Source organism: Anas acuta, chromosome 1, assembly GCF_963932015.1.
Source record: "Anas acuta chromosome 1, bAnaAcu1.1, whole genome shotgun sequence".
NCBI lineage: Eukaryota > Metazoa > Chordata > Aves > Anseriformes > Anatidae > Anas > Anas acuta.
The window spans coordinates 190,601,651-190,627,335 of record NC_088979.1 but is presented as its reverse complement, the minus strand read 5'-3'; the positions used below and the strand labels follow the sequence as shown (position 1 = coordinate 190,627,335).

The 25,685-nt window shown below is 44.5% G+C and overlaps 1 protein-coding gene across 2 annotated transcripts in view; it reads right to left on the bottom strand.

Moving 5' to 3' along the window:
* The window catches only part of NAMPT (nicotinamide phosphoribosyltransferase), a 30,225-nt gene extending 21,110 nt beyond the window's left edge, over window positions 1-9,115 (bottom strand). For both annotated transcript variants that reach the window (XM_068669779.1, XM_068669780.1), the window contains exon 1: window positions 8,956-9,115. In XM_068669779.1, the coding sequence (XP_068525880.1) occupies window positions 8,956-9,015 (60 nt within the window). In that variant the 5' untranslated portion in view covers window positions 9,016-9,115. The remainder of the gene's footprint in view (window positions 1-8,955) is intronic.
* Window positions 9,116-25,685: the final 16,570 nt, after the last annotated feature.

Genomic DNA, 25,685 nt, shown 5'->3' with positions numbered 1-25,685 from the left:
CACATTTATTATCTCAACTACGAGTTATACTTGCTGCTACTCCTTACTCCAAACCATCCTAAAGAGTGTCCTTTCCAACACCACACTGAATTGGAAAAAGGACAGTTTAGCATTGTCCTGTCTTTTTAAAATGCACCTCTGACACTTTCAAAGTAAAACCTGTGAAAGTTTCCCTTACCTGTATTGATAAAATTGTCTATTAAAGGATTTAAAAAACAGTTTTGAATCTCCAAAGGGAGAATGCCTACTGCTAATCACGTCAAAACCAAAGCCAAAAACTGCCCAACAGATTTGGTTTCTATTAGGAAAAGACTCACCCCACTATTTGCAACATGCCCACTCCCAGTTCTAGGCAGAACTCCCAACAAAGTGAATCCCAGTGCCAGCCCAGGCAGTTCTGCTCACCCCATTACCACACGCACAAAACCACAACCACACAAAACCACACAACAATCCAGAAAACCTACCACGGAGCAGTCTAACAATACACTGTTTGTCACGTCTTGCTGACTAACCAGAGTATGGGCACCCACACAATCCCCTAACGTGAAAAAATTTGTTCTTTTTTGTGAGCACGTAAGGGACAGGACTTTAAGCTGGGGCTTCTCATTTGATTATATCACTTGGGAACTCCGGTTAACTTGATTTTCATTCTTCATCCTATTTGCATGCTACAGCTTCATGATTTCAGAAGCACTCGACAGAGTGTGCCAGCTCCAAATGCACACAGCCAGCGTCCCCCGAACAATTCCCCAAACCAATACCTTGATTTCTTGAATATGATCTGGAACAAAAAGATGCAATGTTGTTGTTTTATCCACAATGGCTCAAGCAAGGTAAAAAAAAAAAAAAAAAACACAAACAAACCAAACCTACATCCACATGAGACTGCCAAATCAAGTCTCTTTAACAAAGTTTAATTACCCAAGTTACAAAGGCAGGTTGCTGAAGTTAGCACCTACATTATCATGAAAACTTGCATGACCCTGAGCTACCAGCTTAAAAAAAAGACAACTCTGGCTTTTGCTGTTCCAAGGCATCTCCTCCAGCTAAACATTTCTCTCTGTCAATGGGATACAGGCCCCAGATTCACTTCAGATGTGCAGCGCACACAGTGAGTTGGTGCCACCTTCCCCTGGCGCATTTCAATGCGGTTTTCCTCATGGACTTCCCATCCTAGCTGTGCTTTGAAGCATGATCCCAAATCACGGTGCTCTGGCTGTAGACTGGAAGCTGAATGTTGAAACCCAGCTGGAAAGCCAACAGCCCTATTAATCCTTTAAGGAGCATGCCTGGGGAAACAGCTCCATCAAACCACCTTGCTGGCAGTTTCAACCTAAAAAAGATGCACTCAAGTTCCTCAAACAGTAAATCACAGATTTAGATTTTTTTTTCTGACTTTGGATTAGATCTTAATCTGAAAGTGTATAACCACTAGCTTCCAGAAAAGTTCTCTAAGGATGACAACCTAGATAAAAATTGCTTGTGAAAGAAGTGTCAGTTTATCAATTAAATTTCATCAAGTACTTGAAAGATGATTTATTTTCCAACAGTTACATGTGTAACATTTAATTCTATTCTTCACATACTAGAATCTATTTGGACAGTGAAAAATACACATCCTTGGCAATTAGGATATTTCACATCTAAGCAAACTTCACCTTTGCAATCTTAAAACATCTTATGCTTGTCTTTGATGCTCTACAGAGCTATTGGTTTTAGCTACAAAAATCAAAATCCCCACTGGGCGTCCGCAAGGATCTCACAGACTTCTCGGTACTTAAAGGCACAAGCACAGCATGAAAGGCCCAAATCTTCCCACCACTGCTTACTCTAGGTGTGTGAGAAGTCGTCCACAAGAGCCATTTCCCCTGTTCTCGATGGGTTCAGCAGGTGCTGCAGTTTTCTGGATCCATTCCCAACCCTCCAGGTCCCTGCTGTGCTAAGTCACGGTGTCACCCTGCGCCTCCAGCACGCAGCCATCAGCCAGAGGGCACTCGTCTGGCCCCGGCTGTGCCTGCAAGCTACCAGGCAGGGCACAGAAGGTGCCTAGGAGGCACATCTGCCTAATAAGAATCACCACAGCTCTCACCGTTAGCAGGGATTTCTGGATGTCTGGGAGGTAGGAAATTAATAGCCATGCACCAGAGTGATGGGCAGGCACTTGGATACATAGTCAAATGTCTGGGGTAGAAAATAAATGAAATATGAGGAAGGATCAAGCCCTAGGGAGTGGGAACGCTCACAGATGAGACAGAGCGCCAGTGGAAAACAAATCAAAACAAACTCCACAACCAACCACACCAACAGGACTACAAGGCGCTTGCACAAGGAAAAGTACACTTTGAAAATTGCCAGAGCTGCCCTTGTTGTCAGATGTTTTGATTCTCTCTGTATTCTGCTTAAGAGTAGAAAAAACAATCCGTGACAACGGGTGGCATTTGAAATGTGTTTTATGTGATTTACAAATTGAGACAGCATTGGTAAACCCATGCTTTCGGATAGGGGATGACAGAAGCTGGACCTGTACAGACAGGCTCTTGATAAGCAGAAGTGACTAGAAACTCAACAAAAAACCCCTCTTCTACAGAAACAAACAGAAACAAAACCAAAGTCCCAGTAGGGGATTAAGAGACCCCTTACAAAATAACCACCGCCACCACCAAAAAAAAACTGAACTCCAAAATATCTTCTAATGCCTTTTGGTACTTAGTTCAAGACTGTGGTTTAGGTTATGTCCACTCCAAGTCTGACAACCAGCCATCTACAACAAGGTTATGTACTAGGACTGCACCTATCCTCCAGTTGTGATTGCTCCTTATTAAATTTAATCCAAGAAAAGGTGCATGCTGGGCAAGGAACACCTCTGTGAGGACTTCATCTGTATAGCTAAATCTAGTCAACCATCTGAGAACATAAAGCACAAATCAGATTTGGGTCAGACATCCAAGGAAACACCCCAAGAAAACACTCAATATTAAAGTCACATTTTAAGAGAAATGAATTAACAGGTACTCATAACAAAACAGGGAGAACTGAGGCAAAGGGCTGTATTAAATCTTTTTTTAGGCTAGATGATAAACCCTTTGGAGTAACAGCCTGCGTTTATAAGCTTTGATGTACAAGAGTTTGCAGTAAAACTACTTTAAAAAGGTTGTTTAAGTCTATACACATCAGGCATTTGAGAACAGGAGGGGAACCAGGTCTGACGTAAGTACAGGAGTCAGGTGTGGCCAAATTCTCCAGCAGTGGTTTATTCCTGATGTTCAACATGCTGATACCACAAACCATCAGAAAGATGCCTCTGAGCCCCGTCTGCAGCAAAGAAAACAAAACGCAGAGATCTACCAGCAGGGTCTGGCCTGTACTGTAACTCCACAAGTGATAAGATAACGCCAGTTCAACTACGAAGGTACTTGAATTTTCTGGGATAGTTGAAAACTATTGCAAAATAGATACAGAACAGCCCAGCTACTGAAACCAAGGCAGAAACACAGCATCAGGGGGAAACTAGGGAGAATCAGGGAGAAAATAAGCCTGAAGGAATGTGGAATGAAGGAAGTTAGTAGATGGGCGATGCAACTGGGTCACTTCAGGATCTGCAAAAAGTTATTAGGGCACAAATTATGGCTTGCTCACCACTGCAAGCCTCGTTCATACACCAAAATGGGCTATATCCATGTCAGTATAGGTAAGAATTGTTGTAAGTGACAAAAAGAAGAGCCAAAGTTGTAGGATGAGGTGTCAGAACGGCTCGTTGAACTAACTAGTGCTGGAAGAGATGTGTTTGGGGGATCCTCACCCCCACATACAACCCGCTGAATGAGGTGACTTTACTGCAGGGCGGCTTCAGGCATTTCTGCTGGAGAGACTTCTAGGAAGCACCTGTAAGAGCCAGAATGCTGGTATTACCAGGTGAAAACCTTGTGTAGGGGAGAGGGAGGCAGTGATTGAAAGAGCACTTTACCTAACCCTTCATTGGGTTCAACCCCTGGAAGGATTCAAAGCAAAGCTTGCCCATAACCTCCATGGAAAACACAGCTGACAATGGAGGAAGTGAACCAGTAATTGGGAACAAAGGGAATGCTTTATCAAATATACCTCACTGGGATGAGGCATAACTAACAGCAGTTATTGCTGACCCTCTTCGGGAAGAAAAAACCTGTGACTAGCAAGCAGATGCAACAAGGATGCTTTTGCTGCTTCCAAAGCAGTCACATAAGGAACAAGTACCACAAATAAAAGTAGAAATGAAAACCAAACCCAAAGTTGGTGTGGTTAAACAATAAACTTATCTGAACACAAAAGGCAACCACAGGAGAATCAACCTTTAAGAAGTTAACAAAAAAAGGCATTCAACAATGGTAGATTAAGTGCAAGGTGCTTGCAGGAAAGCATAAAAACAAAACCAAAAAACCTAATAGTCAAGTACAATCGTCTTATTTTGATCATATATGAACTTCGAATTACCATAAGAAAATAGCCTCAGAGAGACCCCAGATGACTTTAAGTGGCACAAGCATAGCAAACACAGATTAGGGAAGTGTTTAAGTGAGAATATTGGGGCTCTTATAGATGAGAAGGAGAAACTAATTCAGCTTATGACCGAGACTGAAAGTTGATATTCTATCACTCTGAATGTCTCTGTATTCTACTTCATCCATCATCTCTTACTTACAGGTTAAAAAATAAGAGGATGAGAGGTGAAAAAGAAATAGTTAACAGATCAGTCAGTACTCTGAAAAGTAAGGGAAGCACATGCATGCAACCAAACTTCTGTGGAAGCTGCTCATAACAGCAAGAGATGCTCAAAATGACCACGCACACATTAATCTACAAAACAAGGTCAGGTGTAAGCACTGTAACCAAACGTATTCTAAAATGCTCAAAAAAAATGTTTAAAACAAGGTAACACTTTACAACAGATTTCTTTACCTCCCCAAATTCCAGTGTTTTGCATCCAAGATTATCATAACAAAGATGACAAAACACCTTATGTTTGCTGTTCACACATGTTTAAGTAGTCCTCTGTAGTATTTCACATGCTGCTGTAAGTTTCCTGATCCTTAAATGTAAAGGAGACACATTTAACTTTTTGAAAACGAAAGCTGCGATGACTCAGTGAAGGTGTACTTCCCATTCATTTAAAAACTGTCCGAATCCTGTCCTGTTGCAGTGTTCCCTCAGAGCGATGACGACCTGGGGGCTGGGACACCACCACGTGGCTGTCAAAATTTGGAAGATAACAGCCCCTGACAGAGCAAAGGCTGCTTCCTACAACGAATGCCAGCCCAGAAGGTTCTGTTATCTTCCACTGGCAAAATTACAGGAGGCAACAAAACACATTTGCACCCCTACCAGAAGATTTTAATTAGAATCATAGCTTATCCTGAGTTGGAAGGGACCCACAAGGATCATTGAGTCCAACTCCTATCAATTAAAATAAATATATATCCACATATATGTGCCCCAAAGAAGAATAATATGCCACCATTGAGTACTAATCAAACCCAATAAGCTGAAGGCTACTCATGACTCTTCCTCGCATACCTACAGCCTTCTAAATAAAGCATGTGCCGCCTGCCGGAGCCTGAGAATAAACACACCGGTGTGAAATGCTTCACAAGTGCTCTTCTACATCCACACCGAGCGTAAGAAGTCACTCGCAACGACAAATAATTAAGATTCAACATGGAAGATGTATGGAGTTAAGCAAAAATCTTTAAGCTGCCTCGGAGCATCCCGAAAGAGAAACAGATCTCATTTACAGTCCCGATGGCAAGTCACTCCTCCTATGGAGTAATTGCATCGCAGCTTGTTAGAGCTATCAGCTTAATTACACACCATCCCAAGCAGCAGCCAGGCAGCCCACTGGTAAGAACAACAGAAGCTATCACTGCTTTAGCAAACGAGGCTCGTGCCTCCCTCCGCCAGCCCTTCCCCTCGCTCCTCACACTCTCCAGGCCGGGCTCACAGCTCTGCCAAGCTGTCCCCAGGACGGTCTCTGATAGGGATTCCCTGGAAGATTTGTTGCCTGTGCACAAACAAACAAATGTGGGATGAACAGAGCACTGGGAATCAAAGAGAAAGGAGAGAGAGGCAGCGTGTCAGCAGCACTGAATGGATGAGGAGCTGAAGGACGTGGGACCTTTTGCTGGGAAGCATCATGAGGGAGCAAACCTGCCAGAGAGGGGCATGAGAAAGGCACCACAGGGAGGAATGATACAGCCCTGCTGCGAGGAAGGGCAACGTTAGGGCACATTAACCCCTGATAAGGAGGAGAAAAAAAAAAAAAAAGAAAAACCAGAGTGAGGAACTTCCTGGTACAGACAGAACAAGACAGCATGCAGTTTGCTTGCATGAGGCACTGTCAACTTCAAGGAGTGAAGTTTCTGATGGCCCCTCCTGCAGCTCTCAAACTAGCAACGAGGATCCTGACCTCACGTGCTGGCCTTTGTCAGCTACATCGGGTCACCAGCAGAAAGCTTCACTGCTAGAAGTATCATCACTGCATCGGGCATCAACACAAAGCAGTTCCCCAAATAACTCTGCATGGGTCAACTTCTTCAAAGTCTTGTGGTCCGAAGAATTAAAAAATGTGTTTTTACCTACATTTTTAGTTGTTTAGCAAGACACATACACACCATACCAGATGCCCACACCCAGACCTGGAGGGGATGGCATTGAATACCCAGCACACGGGGAGTTATACTCCTGGAGGACTTGGAGAAACTCAAGAATATGCAACAAAGTACTGAGGGAGGGAAAAAATCATCAGATTTAAAAACGTTTATATTGTTATTGGGGCTAGAGATAAACTAGGTAATCTGAAACCTTATCTCAAAATCATGGAGCACTTGCACAGATCCATAAGCCCTGATTCACAGAGGAATCTGCGTACTGGGTTCAGGGTGTAGGAAGTCTGAAATTCACCTGCTGGGAATAAACTCCTATCCAGGAAAACGGAGCTCATGAGAATTAAGTACGATACTGAAACTGGGTGTTTGATAATCGTCTGTGACTTGAGATGAAATGTCCTGTGATACACACCCAGACAGGAAAGCGGTTTGGGAGGGAGGAGGCCGGATCAGCTGTCAGTGGAAAAATCTTTGCCTACCAAATTACTTTGCTTTACGGTACTTGTTCCTGGATTTTGATAGGCACTTAAACCAGTCACCAATTTTCTCGCCATCCCAAATTTTCCATTGTAGCAACACAGAAGTGGGACAGCGGAGCCAGCACTGCCCTGCCTCAAACTAATGAGTTGTGACAGATATGAGCCGGGGACACCACAACTTGTTACTCATGGAGAGCTGCCTGAGCTAGGGCCATGCTGGTCGGGACACTGCACATTTTGTCCCTGAGCTGTTTATTTTCACGTGGCTTTCGCCACCACCGTTAGCTCGTATGGATCTGTGTCGGGATCACCAAGCAAGCTTCTCAGCACAGCTACGTGTTCTGCCTCACGGTGTGATTGTTGTGTGCTGCACACAAACAGATGCTGCGACTGCAGATAGAGCAGAAATATTGAAAAAAAGAAGAAAAACACAACATCAACTCTCAATTTTGTTCTAATTGCTAATCAGAGCACTTGGTAACTCCTGTAAGAAGTCTGGTGTTGTAGACTACCAGCTATTCTAGCACGATTGTTGCTGAAAGTGCTTCCACTAAGTGTGCTTCATTGATTAGGAAATGACAGTATCATCCAGGGAGAAGGTAAGTGATGCTCGCTCCTGTTACCTAACAAGATAAAAGAAGCTACTTGTAAAAGCATTGTTCAACGATATTGGAGCTTTTAAGACTTGGAACAAAGTACATGGGAAGATAAACAATTTGAATGGCCCTAACAAAGCAAAGCAGGCAACTCCAACTGCTTCTGATACAATAGAAAACGCTCCTAATCGCCACAGACAACTTCATCCAAATTAAATTTGAACTAGAATAAAACTCAGCCCTTTACTTGACTCCTTTAGGATTTCTACAACTTGGGGGCTGTTACCAAATCAGCAAATGAGACTGAAGCAAATGCCGTCTGTCATCCCAGTTCTCCTCACTAGCACTAATCCCTGACCAGATGCAGTGAATTTAAGGGAAGCAGTGGCACGTTAGAATTAAAACAGATGCTGTTTAAACCCGTGCCCACAGTACTGGGTGCTATTTGTCCCGACCATGGAAGAGAAGCGGCTCTTCCACATTTGAACCAAGGTTAACAATGAACACTGAGCGTGGACCTTAAAGAGCAGCGGTGCCAGGTTAAGCCCTGAATGAAAGCAGCTCCACGAGCCCTCGAGGAGATGCTCTGAGATCTTATCAGCATCCTGCAGGCTCCAGCTCACCTTCCTGCGAACGGGGGGCCTGAATTGTAGAAACGTGCCCCCCGTGAGCGGATAAACCTTTTAGGGACTGTAATAGAGTAAGCAGTGGTACTGTGGCTGTGCTTAGCGCCCCGAACACCTCTCTGAATTGCAAGCCAGCTCCTGAAGGGAAAATAAAGTTAGTTTTTTCTAGGTGATGAGGCAGCGCGTGTAGCACCGCGCTCGGCATCCCGCAGGCCCGGTGCTCAGGGGCTGCGGGGTCAGCTCCGGGCAGCCCGGGGCCGGGCCGCACTCACCTCCTGCTGCGCTGACGGCGTTTTGGGCTGAAAAACGACGGAATCGGGGAGCGGGGAAGGGGCTGCGGGGCGGGCCGGGTGCCGGTGCCGCAGGGCACGCCCGGCTCCCCGCCGGATACGAAACCTCCCGCAGCCGCCGCGCTTTCGTTTCCCCCCGGCGCGGCCCACACGTGCTCGGGGCACCGGCCCCGGCGCCGAACCCGCCCCCCCCACACCGTGAGGGGCTCCCGGCCCCGCTAACGGCCACCGGGGGGTGGGGGTGGGGGGGCAACGATCCCAACGTTCCCAACGTTCCCAACGGTTCCCCCCCCGCTCGGTGCCCCCCCCCCCGGCTCCCCACGCACCTTGTAGGAGTCGGTGGCCAGCAGGATGTTGAACTCGGCCCCCGCCGCCGCGCACTCCATGGCGCCGGGGCCCCGGCAGCGGCGCGGGAGCGAGCACGGGGCGAGGCGCGGGCACGGGCACGGCGCGGACTGGGGCTGCGCCGCCGCGGGAGGGGGGCGGGCCCCGCGGGCGCTGTGTGGGCGGGGCCTGGGCGCGGCGCTCCCCGCGCGCTGATTGGTCCGCGCCGCGCGGCGGGGGGAGGGCGGCTCGCTATTGGGCGAGGGGGGAAAGGAGGGCGGGGCGGTGCTGACGCGGGGGCGCCGCGCGATGGCTGGGGGAGGGGCTGGTGACGTCAGCGAGCGGCCCTGTGCGCGCGCTCCATGGGCTGGAGGCGGGGGAGCGCTGCGGGGTGCTGGGGGGGGGGGGGAGCGGGGGGGGCTTCGCTTTGCTCCTGCCCCAATTCCTGCAGGGCTCTCCCGGCAGGGGGGGGCTGGAGGTGGAAGGCGAGCTGCCCCCCCTGCCCCTGAGCATCCCGCACGGCCACATTTCCCGGCAGCGACGGGGGAACCCTCCTCCCCGTTCGGAAAACAGCCACCCTAATTAGCAGTGAATTAATCGCATCGCTCCCCTAAATTGCCCAAAGTCAGACCCACGCCACGCGGCTCCTTTTTTCCTAAAACCCTGACGTTTCCAGGCTGCAGAGCGCTGGTGGCGGATCCCCCAGCCCTCGGTACCACGATTAATGATGTGCTCAGGCGGCGTTTTTAATTGTCAGCATCTCCCCGCTCCTCCTGCTGGCTCCCTGCGCCTCACGGCGTGCCAGAGCCCGAGGAATGGGTTCATTTAGCTCCCGTGAGCGCAGCCGAGGCCGTATCTGCGCTGAAATATTGTAAAGTCAGGGCATTAATGGGAAATGGCACTGTGCTGAACGGAGCCGCGTTAAATCACGCCTTGCTGGTTAAGGGGACGTATTTGACATCTGGGAAAAAATTAAATGCTGCTGCGGCAGTGGGAGAGGTGGTCCTCGGGACCTCAAAGCCTGATGTCCGTGCTGTATTTGCCACGTTATCCCTGAACCCATCTTCGGGCTGATCACCCGGCTCATCGAAACAAGGATTTGTAGTTTACGTGGGGTGTAACTTCTCGTTTCAGATGGCACCCCACAAGGAAATGTCCTTCAGTTTAAATGCAGGTTCAGCTAAATCGGTTCTGACACCGTTTAGCCTACCGACAGAGCCGGGGATCTTCATTAATTATCTTCTAACATTTTCCTTTGACATATGACACACTGTTAGAGGTACTCATTTTAGGTATTTCTAATAAACAGAGCCCTAATGATGGGTTTAATAAAGCCATATTAATCCATGGACGTGTTTTTCTCCCCGAGGATTTCTGATAAGAAGTGATATTCTTCATAGTAGAAGTGTCCAGTCAGCATTTTATGTATATGAAGCCTGTAATGTAGCCCGCTGCTGCAGTTGGGGGGAAGCTCTCCTGAAAATGTGTTCTCAGCCTGATGTATTGGGAGGTGTGTAAGGACAGCCAGAGTAGGATGGAGATTAGATCATATCACTTTGGTCACTATTGCAAAACTGGGTATTTATTTCCTCTAGCTGTGAGAGTCGTGTCGCAGCTGCACAGAAGAGCCACGTGACTGAAATTTCTGCACACACCGTGGTTATACACAGTGTGAATTTCGCACCTGAAGAATTTCAGGTTAGTTTGGTAATTCTGAGCCCAGACCAATCCTTTGTGCTGTGTTTATGTTGGTGGTAATTCCATGGTATATCAACGAATTAAATGTCAGTATTATCACAGAATCAGAGAATCATTAAGATTTGAAAAGCCCTCCAAGACCATCTGGCCCAACCACCCCCGCCACCAATGCCACCACTAACCCATGTCCCCAAGCACCACGTCCAACCTCTCCTTGAACACCCCCAGGGACGGTGACTCCACCACCTCCCTGGGCAACCCGTCCCAGTGCCTGACTGCTCTTTCTGAGCAGAAATGGCTCCTCATTGCCAGCCTGAACCTCCCCTGGCACAACTCGAGGCCATTCCCTCTGGTCCTGTCACCAGTTCCCTGTGAGAAGAGGCCGACCCCCAGCTCCCCACACCTTCCCTTCAGGTAGCTGCAGAGAGCAATAAGGTCTGCCCTGAGCCTCCTCTGCTCCAGCCCAAACACCCCCAGTGCCCTCAGCCGCTCCTCACAGGACTTGTGCTCCAGGCCCTTCACCAGCTTCGTAGCCCTGCTCTGGACACGCTCCAGGGCCTCCATGTCCTTCTGGTGCTGAGGGGCCCAAAGCTGAACACAGTACTTGAGGTGTAGCCTCATCAGAGCAGAGTACACAGACTATCTTTAAATACTACTCATCATTTCTGTTCAAATACGTAGGTGAAAGAGCAGAGCTCTAGCTGCCCTGCTTTGTGCTTTAGGTTTTGTACAGGTTGGTGCAGCTAGTACTTGCGGAGTTTAAGCTTATAATGGTTGGCACCAAATGCCTCCGTGCCTGACAGGTTGGAATTGCTGGATGGTATCAGACATCTGCGTCTCTCCACCTCAGTGCATACCACTGTTTATTTGGGAGCTATAAGGAAAAGAGTGGAACCTGAAGACTTTTTTTTTTTCAAGACTAAGTCTGCTCAGTCTCCTTTTATCCTTCCTAACCCTTCCCACACTACACCACTCCGCAGCACCCCAATGCTTCCTCTGTGTTCTCATGGTACTCTTTCACCATGGAAGGGGCTCCAGAGTTAATCAGCACACAACTGGCTAAGATTTTAGCACCATCCAAGTAGATTTCATTAGGCTTGAGAATTTTATTCTTATTGCTAAAAACAGTATCCATCAATAGTCTTATTAAATAGAATCACGATCACAGGGAGTCATGGAGAGGTAGATTATTTTGCACAGAAGTGAATAAAAGAAAATCCTGACACATCACTTTAAATCATAGTCAGTGAATGAAGCAAGCACTGGTGTTTCTCCCTTGTAGTTTATCAAAGGCTTGTGTAGAAGCCTCATTAAATCATAACTCAAAGTACTCTTTAAAAATTCTGTGTTATGCAGGCTGTATAAATAACTGAACGTAACGTCTGAAAATAAGAGGAATGTGCTATAGGACAAGGTCAAATCCAGTGCAAGGCTCTGTTTACAGGAGATGGCACAGCCTTTTGGTGGGCAGCCACACTAGATTATATGTAATTTGATGTTTAGATCTTTTGTCTCTCTCTGTATGTATATGTGTGTGTGTGTATACACGAACAAATATTCTGTTAAAATACTGCTTGGTGGTCTGTCTACTGAAGTTCCTGTTGAGTCCATGGTGTAGCATCTTTTTTTCTGAACTGCAGCCTACCAAGAGGTGTTTATACGACTGCAGGACCTGGGGCAGCAAGATTCACATCTCAGGACAACCAGCCTTCAAATGGTTATCAGGCTTTGTGGTTTCACAAAGTGGATCACAATGGGTCAGGTTTTCTATATACCCTCCTGAGAGCTCCATCTCACCATTAGGTCTTATCTTTAGAAGCAGATGTATGTATTTCAGCTGGGGATTGGATTCTTAGCCTTCCAGATATGCTGCCAGACCTCTTGCCTTGGTTTTTGGAAGAGGTGAGTTTCAGGTTCATAAGGCTAACCTCATTTCAGGTTATGATTATGCCTTTATTCAGCACATTAATATTTATTTCTCGACATGCAATGCATAACCCGTACTGAGGTTTTCACTAGGGAGTAAAAGTTCAATCACTTTACTGCCCAGAGTAATGTGAAGGTGAGATAACTTGAAAATGCTGCCACACAGATGTACGAATGCCACGGGATCCCCTGAAGTTTCTGAAGATGCCGAGCTACTTGACTGCTTCTGCATAGTCACTGTGGATGCACCACAGTCTGGCAGCTTTGGCTGAGTCCTGAGGCTCCCTCCACAAAGAGCCACTCAGGTGTCTCTGCTCTGTGTTTTGCCACTGCTCAAGATTCCTCACGAGTTAAGTGTTGTGCATGGATATTTGAGTACATCTGCCTAGAACCAGCTTGGATCAAGACAGACCTTCCTGAGCTGGGGCTTGCTGGATCTGATGTCTTTCCATGAGTAAAAGTTCCTGTGCTGCACGTCTGAGTCTTCCTGGTTTTGTCGTGTGGTTCAGATACACAGTGAATGGAGCGAGCTTGGTCAGTAAAGCTTACTCATCACTTCCCAGATCACATAAAAACGGCGCAGCCACTTCCAGATCTGAACCGACACACTCAGCGCTGTTTAACCTTGTTTGTGCAGCGCTGCACCTGAGCCAATGAACTTTGTATTAATAACCTCTGAGCTACACTGACTGTGTCTGAGGCACAATGTGCAGCTGAAATCACCCTCCACAGCTAGTTAAATGTTATCTGTGGACTGTGGGAGGAAGGAGGGTAGCTATCATGAATATTAGACTGGATCACTTGTGCTTTGCCGACACGTCAAGGTTCCCAAACATCCCAACAGCTCAGTTTCTTTTTCTTTTAAACCAAGTAAGCACAGAGTATTTTCTTTGCCTCCCAAACCAAATTTCCTCCACTTCATTAGAGTGCCCTGAGGCTCAGATTGGGCAAATAGAGCTCATGTTAATTAATGCGTCTGGCTTTTACAGGAAGAAGAGGGAACCATTTCCAGTAAATTTATTTCAGGATTCAGAAGTACTGCTAAATAGTTTCTTCAGCATTGTTTGGCCGATGGAGAATTTGTGCTGTTATGGTACAGTGTGAAGATTTTACTGTCATTTCTGTAGAATAACATTTGTAATTTAATCACTTTTTACTGCTCTGGAGTAAAACAATAAATTGTAAGTCCTCTGGAGCTGAGACCACTTCTAATTCTGTGTTTGTTTGTCGCCTAATGTGGTAAGAACTGATTCAAACCAGAGCCTCTGCATTTTTGCAGTAGCAGCAACTGCATTGTCCATGGAGTGTGACTGAGTTTTCTATGGTTTGGAGGGACAAGAGACCTCAAACAAAGCTAGTCTTTTGTTGTGTATTTGAAAGAACCATTTCCAAAGAGAGTGAGATGTCCAGTTGTGTGTCCAGGTAAGAATTAACAACAGGTTAACAGGTTAACAATTCCCAATGTGCTGTTGTGTTAGCAAAACATGCAAAGTCCAACCACACTGCCACAGATAGATCTGAGCACCAAACTACAGTTGTCAGGTTTAGAAAGCCCAGAGATGGCTTCCCAGTGATCCAGGTCTCCATGCTCATTCCAGCAAGGTGAAGGTCACATTTCTATTTATTTTACTTCTGTATACTCAGGAAGAAAAACCTGTAGTACTTTAGAAACTCTGATTCCATGGAATTTCTGGTTTTGCTGTGTTGGCAACATGGAAGATTGGTGATCACCCAGTTTCTGTAACATTTGTGCTGTTTTTTTCAGATAAATGAGATAAATCAACAGATTTGTAAAAAACAGGAGGCAGCCCTGACACTTACTACCATTGTGCTTCAACCCGTCGGTTGTAGGAGTGGTGGTTTCACAGCCGGTGACATCAACCAGTCTCCTCACATGAACTTCAGCCTTGAACTGGGGTCGTGTTAACATACTCAGACACTTTCTACTTAGGCATGATCCCGTAACAGGCAGCACTTCCCCAGTCAGTAGTCCAAGCTACCACTGACTTCAGTGAGCTCAGGACCTTGCATACTGTCTCTTTAAAGAGAGAAAATAATGAATAATTTATTTCTGTTCTCTAGAAGAATGGTACGGAGGGCAAGCAGCACTGAGCAGGGAGTATTCTGGTAAAAAAAATATCACAAGGCTACAAAATTTTGTTGCACTAAAAGTTTAAAGAAATGTGTGATTTTTTTTTTTACTTACACCCTTTCTAAATGGGAACAAGATCTCGCTCTTACTGTTCCCAAGGAGTGCGAATATTTAGATGATAAAGGGACCAGGACTGATGTCCATTTTCATAACAGCTCATCACAGGCTTTAGGATTTGGCTATGGGGAAAATTAAAGCCCTTTCAGGCCGTCAGCAAGGATATTAGTACCTGTGGCTGGAGCTGAGATACTGCATACAGATGCAGGGCTGTTCTGCTAAGTCATCCTAGCTCTAGGTGAGCAAGCCCTGCATGCGGATGCAGAATCATTTCTGCTCACTCAGTGCTGGTGCATTTGAACTGCTGCTGGCTGTGCCATGGCTTCTGCTTCTCCCGTGCAGAAGTGGAAAGCTGGAAAAAAATAAAAGAGGTGGAAATTGTCTAAGAGAATATCTTCAGATCAGGGAATTTGAAATTGAAATCATGGGAATTGATATTCGGGTTTGCATTCTGTTGCTTCTGAAGGTAATAATGAAGGAAAACAGAGGAATTTAGAACAATAGCCTAAACCCATAACCCACAAAAAACACCTTGTGTGCTTAAATTTAAGGTGTTAGTGGATTTATTGACTTGAGCAGGATTAAAGTCAGCACATTTGGTGAATAATCGCAGAAGTGATGAAGTAGTGTGTGACTGTGTGCACGCTTTTGCAGAGCTGGAGATCTTTCTTTCTGATGTCCCAGACAGAAATGATCTTGGCAAGAAAAGTTATTTTTTAAAAAAACAGCGGTCTTACACAATATTTGCACTGGCACAGGACACTGTGCTTCACAAGATCTCTGTTGACTGGTTTATGCAAAATCCAGTCACTGGAGCAGCAGACAGGGCTCCCAGCACAGATTTTAGGGTATAGATTAGACATAGGTCTCTTCTGCTCCCTTTCAGACCCAATCCATCTCCCATTCTCTCTATGGCAGACAACCTTGAGCAGGTTGGCAGGCAGCCTGGGCTCCCTTGGCCAGGAAGCTCAGCTGGAAGGCACACGCTGGGAGCAGCAGCCTCTTTCTGCTGGGCTGTCATTTAAATGGGTGGGCAGTTTTCAGCTCTCGCTCTCCACGAAGGGAAAGATTGCAGCTGCATTTTGCAAAGACCTTAATCCCATTAGCGTGCATGAAGCGTGGCCTAGAAATGCTTGCTGGATGCAAGCAGAGGGATGTTGTCTGTGGATGCTGGCAGGCTGAGGTGCTGGGGCAGCTGTGGGTGTGCACAGAAGCAAAATGCCCAGCACCAAGAAAGTCTTTGGGCTAAACACAAAGGCACCTACTACGTTATATACAGCTGCACAGAGTTTTCTATGAATCCTATTTAAAAAAAAAAAAAAAATCTACTTTACTTGCCTGTGTCCTATTTTTCTTTTAAGACTTTGTTTAAACATGAAATCAAAAATGGAGATGAAAGACTGCTGTGTGGCAGGAGGAGATAGGGATGAAGATTGTGCATCAATTTCTGATCAATACATGCCAGATTGATGCATTCTCTGATTCTACAAATAAATAAAAAAACAACCACCGTATTACCTCAAATTATGAGAAGCTACAAGAGGTGCTGAGCAGTGGAAAGGAAGGAAAAGCTGCCTGAGCCCAGGAGGAAGAGAGATGGCAACCATGCTATGTAACAGCTTGTGCTGCATCGGGAGTCAACGTGGGATCCCAGTTTGAGCAATGTTATTTGGATTGCACCTTCCCAACAAGTACCTGTAGGGTCTGGCTTTCCCTTTTCACTTTGGCAACGTTTGGAGAGTTTGTCAATCCAATAAATTGCATGGAGCTGAATTACAGCACGGCCCCATGCACACGGTATTTTCTTGCCAGCTTCTCTTCTCAACCTGGTTTGCCAAGCTCCCTGAACTCAGTTCCTGTCTACTGTCTCATTTCTTCCTCAGTGCTCTCAAGAAATGAACCAAATAATTAAAAAACACTCCTGAAACCCCACTCGTTTATAGCTAGTCCTTCCTCTGGGATCATTAGCAAGGTGACTTTTAATATTTATGTCTCTGTAGATTAGATCCTGAGATCTCCAAGTGAGTAGAAACAGGCGTGAGGTTTTAGACTGCTGATTTTAGAGGCAGGAGTTATGTGTCAAAGCAGCAGTGAGGTTATTGCTTGGGATGAAGCAATAATCAACTCTCTGGCATTATTGCTTTTTAGACATGGAAATGGGATAATCTTTAGCATAAAATTAAAAAGTCAGGTCTCTAGCTGACCAGGTAGCAAGTAATATTCATTCCATAAAGGTTTCAGGTATCGTGATCCAACAAACCCAGTGAGGTGAATAGTTGGCTTATGACAACCCTCGGTGTCAAATGAAATGTGAAACTTTCCATAGCCGCTGTTAATTTTACTACATTGAATCAGTCCCTTCCTTATATTTTCATCTTCTCATACATTTTCTCTATCTAAAGCAGCCCTTTTCCTGCTGCTGGAAACACTTCCTTTCTTCTTGCTGGGGAGGCAGAAGGTTTCTGATATCTGATCTATTTTTTCTCTGCAGGTATCTCCTTCTATGGTCTACATAGTACTCTTTTCTCTCTTTTACAACCTGATCATAGTAGTGGAAATTAATCCATATTCCTTTTAAGAGGATTTATTTCTGTTTCACCTTATATTTCTCAGTGTTTTTGCATTATCCGCTCAACTAACTCCTACTGTCACAAAGATCTTCCATTTGATAACAATTTGATTCCAATTAAAAGGTTTACATTTGTGAGGCTTTTAAGATTTACATTACGATGGCCTGATAAATATTGTACATTTGTTAATCCCAATAGTTTCATTTATAGAGAATGGAAACTGGAGGGGTTGGGGGGAAAATCTGATTGTGTAGCTCAAGAAACAATGCTCTATTCCATGCTGAACTACTAAAGAGTCAAAACTTTTCCTCCTCAAGGGAAATGTACAGAGAACAGCGAGGGATAAACTATCTAGGCTGGAGCAATGCAAAAGAGTGGGTGTGAAAAGAAAGACTGAAAATAGATGATCCAGAAGACAATGACAGTCTACATGTAGAAGAAAGGGTCAGTGATCCTTGGCTATGCAAACACTGCTGGAGCAATCTTCCCCACGCCTCTGATGAGTCATGGCTACGGGGAGGTTCTCAGCAGTTCCACTAAATCAGGAATCTTCATTTATGTTTCGATTCACATTTTCGTACATGGGTGTTTTGGCTGCTGACTATCCACCTTAGCATCTATTCTAGCAGATCAACTTTCCAAGAGATGTACCTGGGATTATTTTGTATAGTGTGCAAGGTAGGGTCAGGGCAAGGAGGACTGCTGTGAATTTCCAGTCTCACGAGGGTGATGTGGGAGCTCCAGGTGCAATCAGGATGAGCTTTGGTTCTACATTCAGACCTGGGGCTTAGAAGATATTCCTGGATGCAACAGTGTACTAAGTAGTCTCTAAAAATACTGCATTATTTTGATCTGGGTAGAGAGGACATGCATCAGAAAGAATAAAAAAAAAAAAAAGTGAGCTGAATCTTGGCAAATCTCTAGCCCATTTCTTTTCTCACCATTTCCCGATGGATTTAAGGCAACTCACTTCAACTCTGTGTGATAATTCATAGAACTGTCCAGGTTGGAAGGGACCTCTGAAGATCTCTAGTCTGGCCTGCTGCTCAAAGCAGGTCGATACGGAATTCAGACCACATTGCCCAGGGCTTTATCGTGTCAGGTCTTGAAAATTTCCAAGGACAGAGATTCCCCAGTCTCTCTGGACAATTTGTTCCAAATGCTTCATCTTCCCAGTAATTATTTTCCCCTTATATCCATCTAGAACCTCCTCTGTTTCAATCTTGTAGACTCTGGAAGGCTGCTATTAGGTGTTCCCTAAAGCCTTCTCTAGGCTAAAAAAGCTCAGCCTCACCTCACAGTGTATGAGTGATCTGATCATGTTGGACGAGACAAGATTTCTCAAGAGGTACTTGCCTCAATCTTCTTCCAGGGAGAAAGAAATTCTTTGCTCCTACTTCTAGACACAGTGGCCTGGGAGACCTTGCTGGTGGTGACTGAGGTGAAGGAATTATTGAGTACTTCAGACTTATCTGTGCCCACAGTCAGTAAATCACCCATCCCATTCACTAATGCAGCAGTAGAAGCTCTTGTTGCACTTGATGTCCCTCACAAGGCTTAACTCTGCCTTTCCTGACTTCATCTGTAAGTTCCTGAGCAATGTTTTAGTGTTTCCATACAGAGCCTTTGTCTGTCTGTCTGTCCATCTGTCCGTCCATCCATCTGTCCATCCAAACATGCCAGAATTCTGCTGGTACAACTTATCTCATAATGTCTCCATGATTCACATGATATCATAGCTCTGTATCCAAATGTGGAGTCTTGCTGCTCCTGTTTGTTTCTCTAACTGCATATGTTTACATGTAGGCATCTGAGGTGGCCCTTTTACGTCTGTTTTATCCTTCCCAAGGGCTTTCTTGCTCCCATCAGCTTGTCCCATGTACTTACCAACCTGACCTCCCTTGCTTAACTGCAAGCTATTATCACTGTTCTCTGGTGTATCATTTGAAGTCCTCTTTACCAGCTGGCAAGCCTGCTGCCTATTTCTTCCCTGTAACATGAGGGTGGTTGTATTTTTCTGTCTTACAGGCATGTCATAATGATAGATACATGAACAAATTTTGAGCAGAGCTGGTGAAAACAGAAATATCTGCCTTGTGGGCAATTTGTGTGTGATGAAAAATCTTTATGTTAGAAACAAAGGTAGAAATGCCAGTATTTGCTGCAAAGGAATTTCTTAATATATTTTTTTAATATAAATACAAATATTTTATTAAAAATAGACTTTAAAAATGTTGAAATTGGAGCAGAGACCTCAGCTTCCAGACACCCACTTCAGCTGCAGTGCACAACCTGGATGCTCTGCTTGGAGTTCCAGAAAGATGAAGTGAATTAGCAGGCTGGAAGCCCTAGGAAGAGTGAATGAACCTAGAAGCTTCAGACTCAACAGTTGCAGGGCTTCTGGGGTCCTCACTTTGTGTTGGAGCACCAAAGTTAGATCTTCTGTGCTTCTGGGGGTTCCTGGAAGTCCAAGCATGCTCTTGCCTAATTAATCAGTTGGCAGCAAGCAAGGAAATGTTTTATTTGAACTTCTATTTAATAATAATAAAATATTTAATAAATAATAATAATAATAAATATTTAAAGCTTGTATGTATTTATGAGCTCTGTTAGTTCTAGCTACTCAGTGGCTCATACCTGTTAAATCAGAAAACTCCCCAACCAGTTGCTCAGACAATACAGTACTGAGGGACTGTAACCATACAGATCTGAGTAATTCCAAGCTTGGTGGGCAGCTGGAAGCATTTTGTGAGCTCTGTGATGAACAGTTAGCTCATTGCACCTGCCCTAACTTCCTTGTGGAGGTTACAGCAAAGGCCGTTGGCAACACAATAAATGGTGATCTCTGTCACCACAGGCAGAGATTGTGGAAGACTTGAATGTTATGCCAGCAAGGGAGGAAGATGACTACCATGTGGGACATGAATCAGCTGTTACCCTCTTACTGTGTACAGGCAATAACCTCACAAAGGTTAACCTCACACTTCTTTTCTTGATGGGTGCAATGAGCAGACTGGGAGATCCATCAGATCAGGGCGTGTAGTATGCAAATGCATGCCTGAAGAACACTTCTGAAGGACACTACAAGCAATGTAAATACCTTTGGCTAATTGCTGTAGTAACTACTTCCTCTGATTGTTGTAGTTCATGTGAAAGTAAATCAGTTATTCTAGTTCAGGAAGTGAGCTCAGGATGGTGGGACGAGTCTGTACAAGCAACACATACTGAAATCATTCTCCATGTAGATATTTCTGTTTACTTTTTGAGAAAGATTTTAAAGTCTGTAAATTCATCATAAGGAGCCAAGAACTCCCAATATTTCTGTGAACACTACTGTGAATTACTCATGAATAAAATATCATGTTGTATTTTATCTTCTATAAAATTTCTGATCTTCATCGGGGCCATCTAGAAAATGATAGCGAATTCCTGCATTGATTTAATGCTCTTGCTTGTAGGTGACTGGGGAAAACCTGAACTTCACTTAACATTTTCTGAGCAACCCCTAGCAGTTATCACAGAAGCAGCAGGATTGAAATGCTTTAATCTTCTACAGCTCAGGTCTGCGTGGCTCTACCTGGAACTTAGTGGCAATCGAGCAAGTACAGATAGTCCAGTTCTTAAGGGCACTGCTGGAGCACTAACTTTTACTCCGTTCATACATACTAATTACATACACATTGCTGTGTGAATAGGAAAGGTTAAGAAGAGTCAATTTAAAATACTTTGGCCTTACTTCACTCTGTTATATTGATATAAATGAGGCATAAGCATATTAAATTCAGTAGTGGTTACTGCTATGTAGAACTGGTGTAATCATTACAGAATTTCACAAATTTAAGTTGAAATTTTGCCCCTTAGGGTTAAAGTAAAATATATTATTGCATGTGAACTCTGATTCAACAAAGACAAAAGACTTAATTAGCGCAGCATTTCAATCCCTCCCCTCCCTCTTTTTTTCCCTGATCCATGCAGCTTGGTTTAATCATAACAATTAAGTCCTTCAAAGATCAACAGAGACCTGTACCAATAACATATTTATTTTTACATACTTGATAAAGCAAAGATTGTGAAGGGCCTAGAGAGCAAGATGTATGAGGATGGCTGAGGCCCCTTGGTTTGCTCAGCCCCGAGCAGAGCAGGCTGAGGGGAGGCCTCATGGCGGCCTGCAGCTCCCTCACGAGGGGAGCGGAGGGGCAGGCGCTGAGCTCTGCTCTCTGGGGACAGCGACAGGACCCGAGGGAACGGCATGGAGCTGGGACAGGGGAGGGTCAGGCTGGGGGTTAGGGAAAGGGTCTGCACCCAGAGGGTGGTTGGGCATTGGGACAGGCTCCCCAGGGCAGTGGGCACAGCACCGAGCTGCCGGAGTTCAAGAAGTGTTTGGACAGTGCTCTTAGACACATGGTCTGACTTTGGGGTGGTCCTGTGTGGAGCCAGGAGCTGGACTCAGTGATCCCTGTGGGTCCTTTCCAACTCGGGATATTCTATGATTCTATGTCTTTTAAATAATAAATAAAATTGCTGTATTTCACATTATTATGATTGTATATCAAATCATGACTATTAAATTAAATATGATTAAGCTCCCAACAGCTGGGTTTGTCAGTATTAAAAGCACCAGCAGGAACAGTTGTAGATTTTTACTTTCTCCAGACTATCAGTGGACAAGACGAGAGGTACACACCCTTATTAAAATGGACTGCGTTTTTACTTTACAAGTATCAGTCACTGATTGTTTATGTAATATTCACCAAGTCTAGCATTAAAGAATGAAAATAAAAGTGTCCACATCACTATATTGTCATGTAAAAATTGTTGGAAGGTTTTGTTAATGTCATCAATGTCATCAGATATTGGAAAACGTCCTTAATGGAAACTTGGTTACACAGACATTGCTTGGTAAATGTCTTTTTATGTACAACACACAGATTTCTTTAATAGTTTTTTGTTTGTTTGTTTGTTTTTTTCCTGCAGGATCTGAAATTTAACATTTTTTCTGCCTCTTGCTGCAGCCAGATCAGAAACCCAAAGAGATTTGAGATGAAATAATTTATACTTTGATTTATTTGTGGCTTTATTATCTTACAGAATCTTAGAGAGTTTTTACACATAAGAACATTAATCCAGCATTCTGAATAAATTTCTCATCTCTTCAGCTTATTTGGAATAAGGGTCTTCAGGTTATTTTTCATATGTTGTCAGACACTGCTGTGTAGTTTTGAAATGTCACTGCAATTCAGGGAGAGTATTTCCAAATATATGAGAGATTTTGATCAATAAGATGGCAGTCAAAAAGAATATGTTTTGTAGTTCAACATCAGTCTACCCTTTTAAGATCTTAGAGCCCTTTGAACATTGAAGGAAAGAAGCCTATAAAATATACCAAGTATGCGACATTATTTTCATTTAACAAATTGGGAAACTAAAGCATACAGAATTGTAACCATTTTTTAAATGTCCACTGATTTTTTTTGAGAGGCAAAGATTGTGTCCCAGGCTCTGGGTTCAGAACAGTTTCTAGTATTTAATTATCTTTAGCCCTTGATTTCTATTCCATGTATTCACCTGGTAGAGTGACCATTTTTTCTTGGGCTTTTGTCATTGCATACCTCACTCTGACTTCACTTTGCTTGTGTTACTCAATGACCTATAATGTAGTTCAAAGAAGAATCCCTGCACTCAACAGGCAGGACCCATTGGCACAGGCACTACTTTTTTTTTTTTTTTTTTTTTTTGGAATACGGGGTCTATGGTCAAGAGTGTGTCAAAAATGATCTCACTTAAGATGATCAAGATGAAAACTTTGAGCATTCATCGTGGTGCTGCTTGTTGTTTGGCCTTCATATAAAGTCTGTTATGGTAGAGGAAACCTGGGACACTGTTGTCATTCCCATCCAACATCAAGAACAGTGATCTAGGTGAAGCCCATCCAGTGGAATCAAGAAACCACTTCTTTCTTCTGTCACCGCCATCTTCAATCTTCATGCCATGATTCTTGACTACCCAGAAGCCTAACACTGGTGACTGCCTTGCTTTGTGCATTTGCTTCAATCCCAAGAGAAGGGAGAAAGGGACATGAAAGGAATGAACTGTGAATGCAAGCATTTTTTAAATCTGTCCCCATCATTCTTGTTGTTGTAGACCACCTACAGATGGTAGAGTGTACTGGTTTTGTTAAAGAGGACTTTCCCCTTTTTGTCATCTGCTGGAGAGGACTTATGTTCAGAAATCAGTTGCATCACATCAGTTACTGTGGTTAAGAGCATACTGCAACTGTTGTGTTGGTTATGTACATTGTGATTGCAGTTCTGGGAGGAAAACTCCTTTGAACAGCATCTGCTTTCATTTCCTGTAATTGGCCTGGTGTTGTGGTGTTACTGTCAGTGATATTGCAGTTACATTTATTCGCCTTACATGGTAAAAATCAGTGCAGCACTTTGTCCCACTCCCCTTTCCTTTTCCAGAACTTCCTGGACTATGATGTCCCCTTCTCCATCTCTTTGGAAAACATCTACCTGTTGTCAGGTCCCACTGGCATTCCCACAAGTCCAAGCAGTCAGCAGCAGAACCATATGATAGAAGTAGGAGGAAATGATGGAAGAAATAAGAACTTTCTGGTAAAACTAAGCAAGATAGGAACCTCTTACATCTTCACACTAACCAGCCCCAGCATGCACAAACAATTGTAAGGCCAGTGTATGTTGGAGGTGTCTTCCACTAAAAGCCATTAGAACTTCTTCCAGTCCCTACCTGAATCCATGGTGTGTCACATCCAAGCCCACTGAGAGTGGGGCACAGAGGCAAGCTCCAACATCAATGAGCTCTCCATGAAGTGCATAAAATTACAGAATAATTCAGGTTATAACGGACATTAAGAGCTCTCAGAGTCATCTTTGAGATTGGACCATGTTGCTCAGGGCTTTATCCAGTTGATTCTTGAAATCCTCCAAGAATGGAGACTCTACAACTTCTCTGGACAATCTGTTCTATTTGAAATTAGAACAGACTTTTGACTTTGAAAATTCATGATTTTTTTTCTCATATCCAGTCTGAAGCTCTATTGTTTCAATTTATGCCCATTATCTTTTGCTCTTCTGCCTTGGATCACTTAGAGCCTTCTCTTCTCCAGGTTACAGAAGCCTAGCATCCCTTCCTGGAGAATCTGCTGCAGCCCCTTGATTGTTCTGAATGTCCACTGATCTTATTCCAGTTGATCAGCATCTCTCTTGTATTGGAGGGCAGATGCGGTATTTCAGATGCAGTCTAATGAATGCCAATAGAGATAATCACTTGGCTCAATCTACTTGCACTGCTCCTATTCATGCACTCCGGGAGGCTGCCAGCCTTTGCTGCCAGGCCACACCATTGGCTTATGTTCAGCTTGCTGTCTGCCAAGACCCACGGGTCTTTTTTCAGTGAAGTTGCTCTCCAGCCAGTGTCCAACCTGTATAGTTGCATGGGGTTCTTCTGCTGCAGGTGCAGAACTTTGCACGTGTCCTTGTGGATTCTTGGAAGATTCTCAGTGGTCCATTCCTCTAGGCTGACCAGGTCCCTCTGAGTGGCTGCCGTGGCCTTGAGGATACCGACCGGTTCCCCCTCCTTACCTGTCAATTTTATGTAATTTGACATCAAATTGACAGTATGTCAAAAACCTTGCTAAAGTGAAAGTGAGTTACATCCATTTCTCTCCCCTTACCACAAATCCAATCATTTTATCATAGAAGACAATGAGCTTGGTTAGGTATGATTTTCTCTTTCCAGAAACCATGCACACTGTTCCAAATCACCCTCTTCTCCTTCATGTGCTCATTAATGGGCTCCAAATGGTCTTATCCCATAACTTACAGTGATGCTGACCATGCCTTTTTTGAACATGGGTGAAACATTTGGCTCTCTTAACTTATTGGGGACCTTCCCCAGTCTACTCAACCTTTCAAAAATGACAGAGGGGCCTCACTACAATATTGCCAAATTCTCTCAGCACTATTGGGTGCAGCCTGTCTGGTCCCAGGTACTTGGATGGGTTGAATCCTTACAAATCATCCCTGACTTGACCCTCATCATTGCTGGTAGTTCTTCTCCTCCTTGAACCTGGCCTTTCAGTCCAGATGCCCAAGAGACCTTGTTAACAAAAGATGAGGCTAAGATGGGGCTATGTACCTCAGCTTTCTGTGTCCACTCTCACTAAATAGCCTACCCCATTCAACAAGGGTTCCATATATTCCTTGTTCAGCCTCCTACTACTGATGTAGTGGTAGAAGTACCTGTTACCCTTCACATCTCTGGCAAGTTTCAACTCTACTTGAACTTTGGCTTTCCTAACCCCATC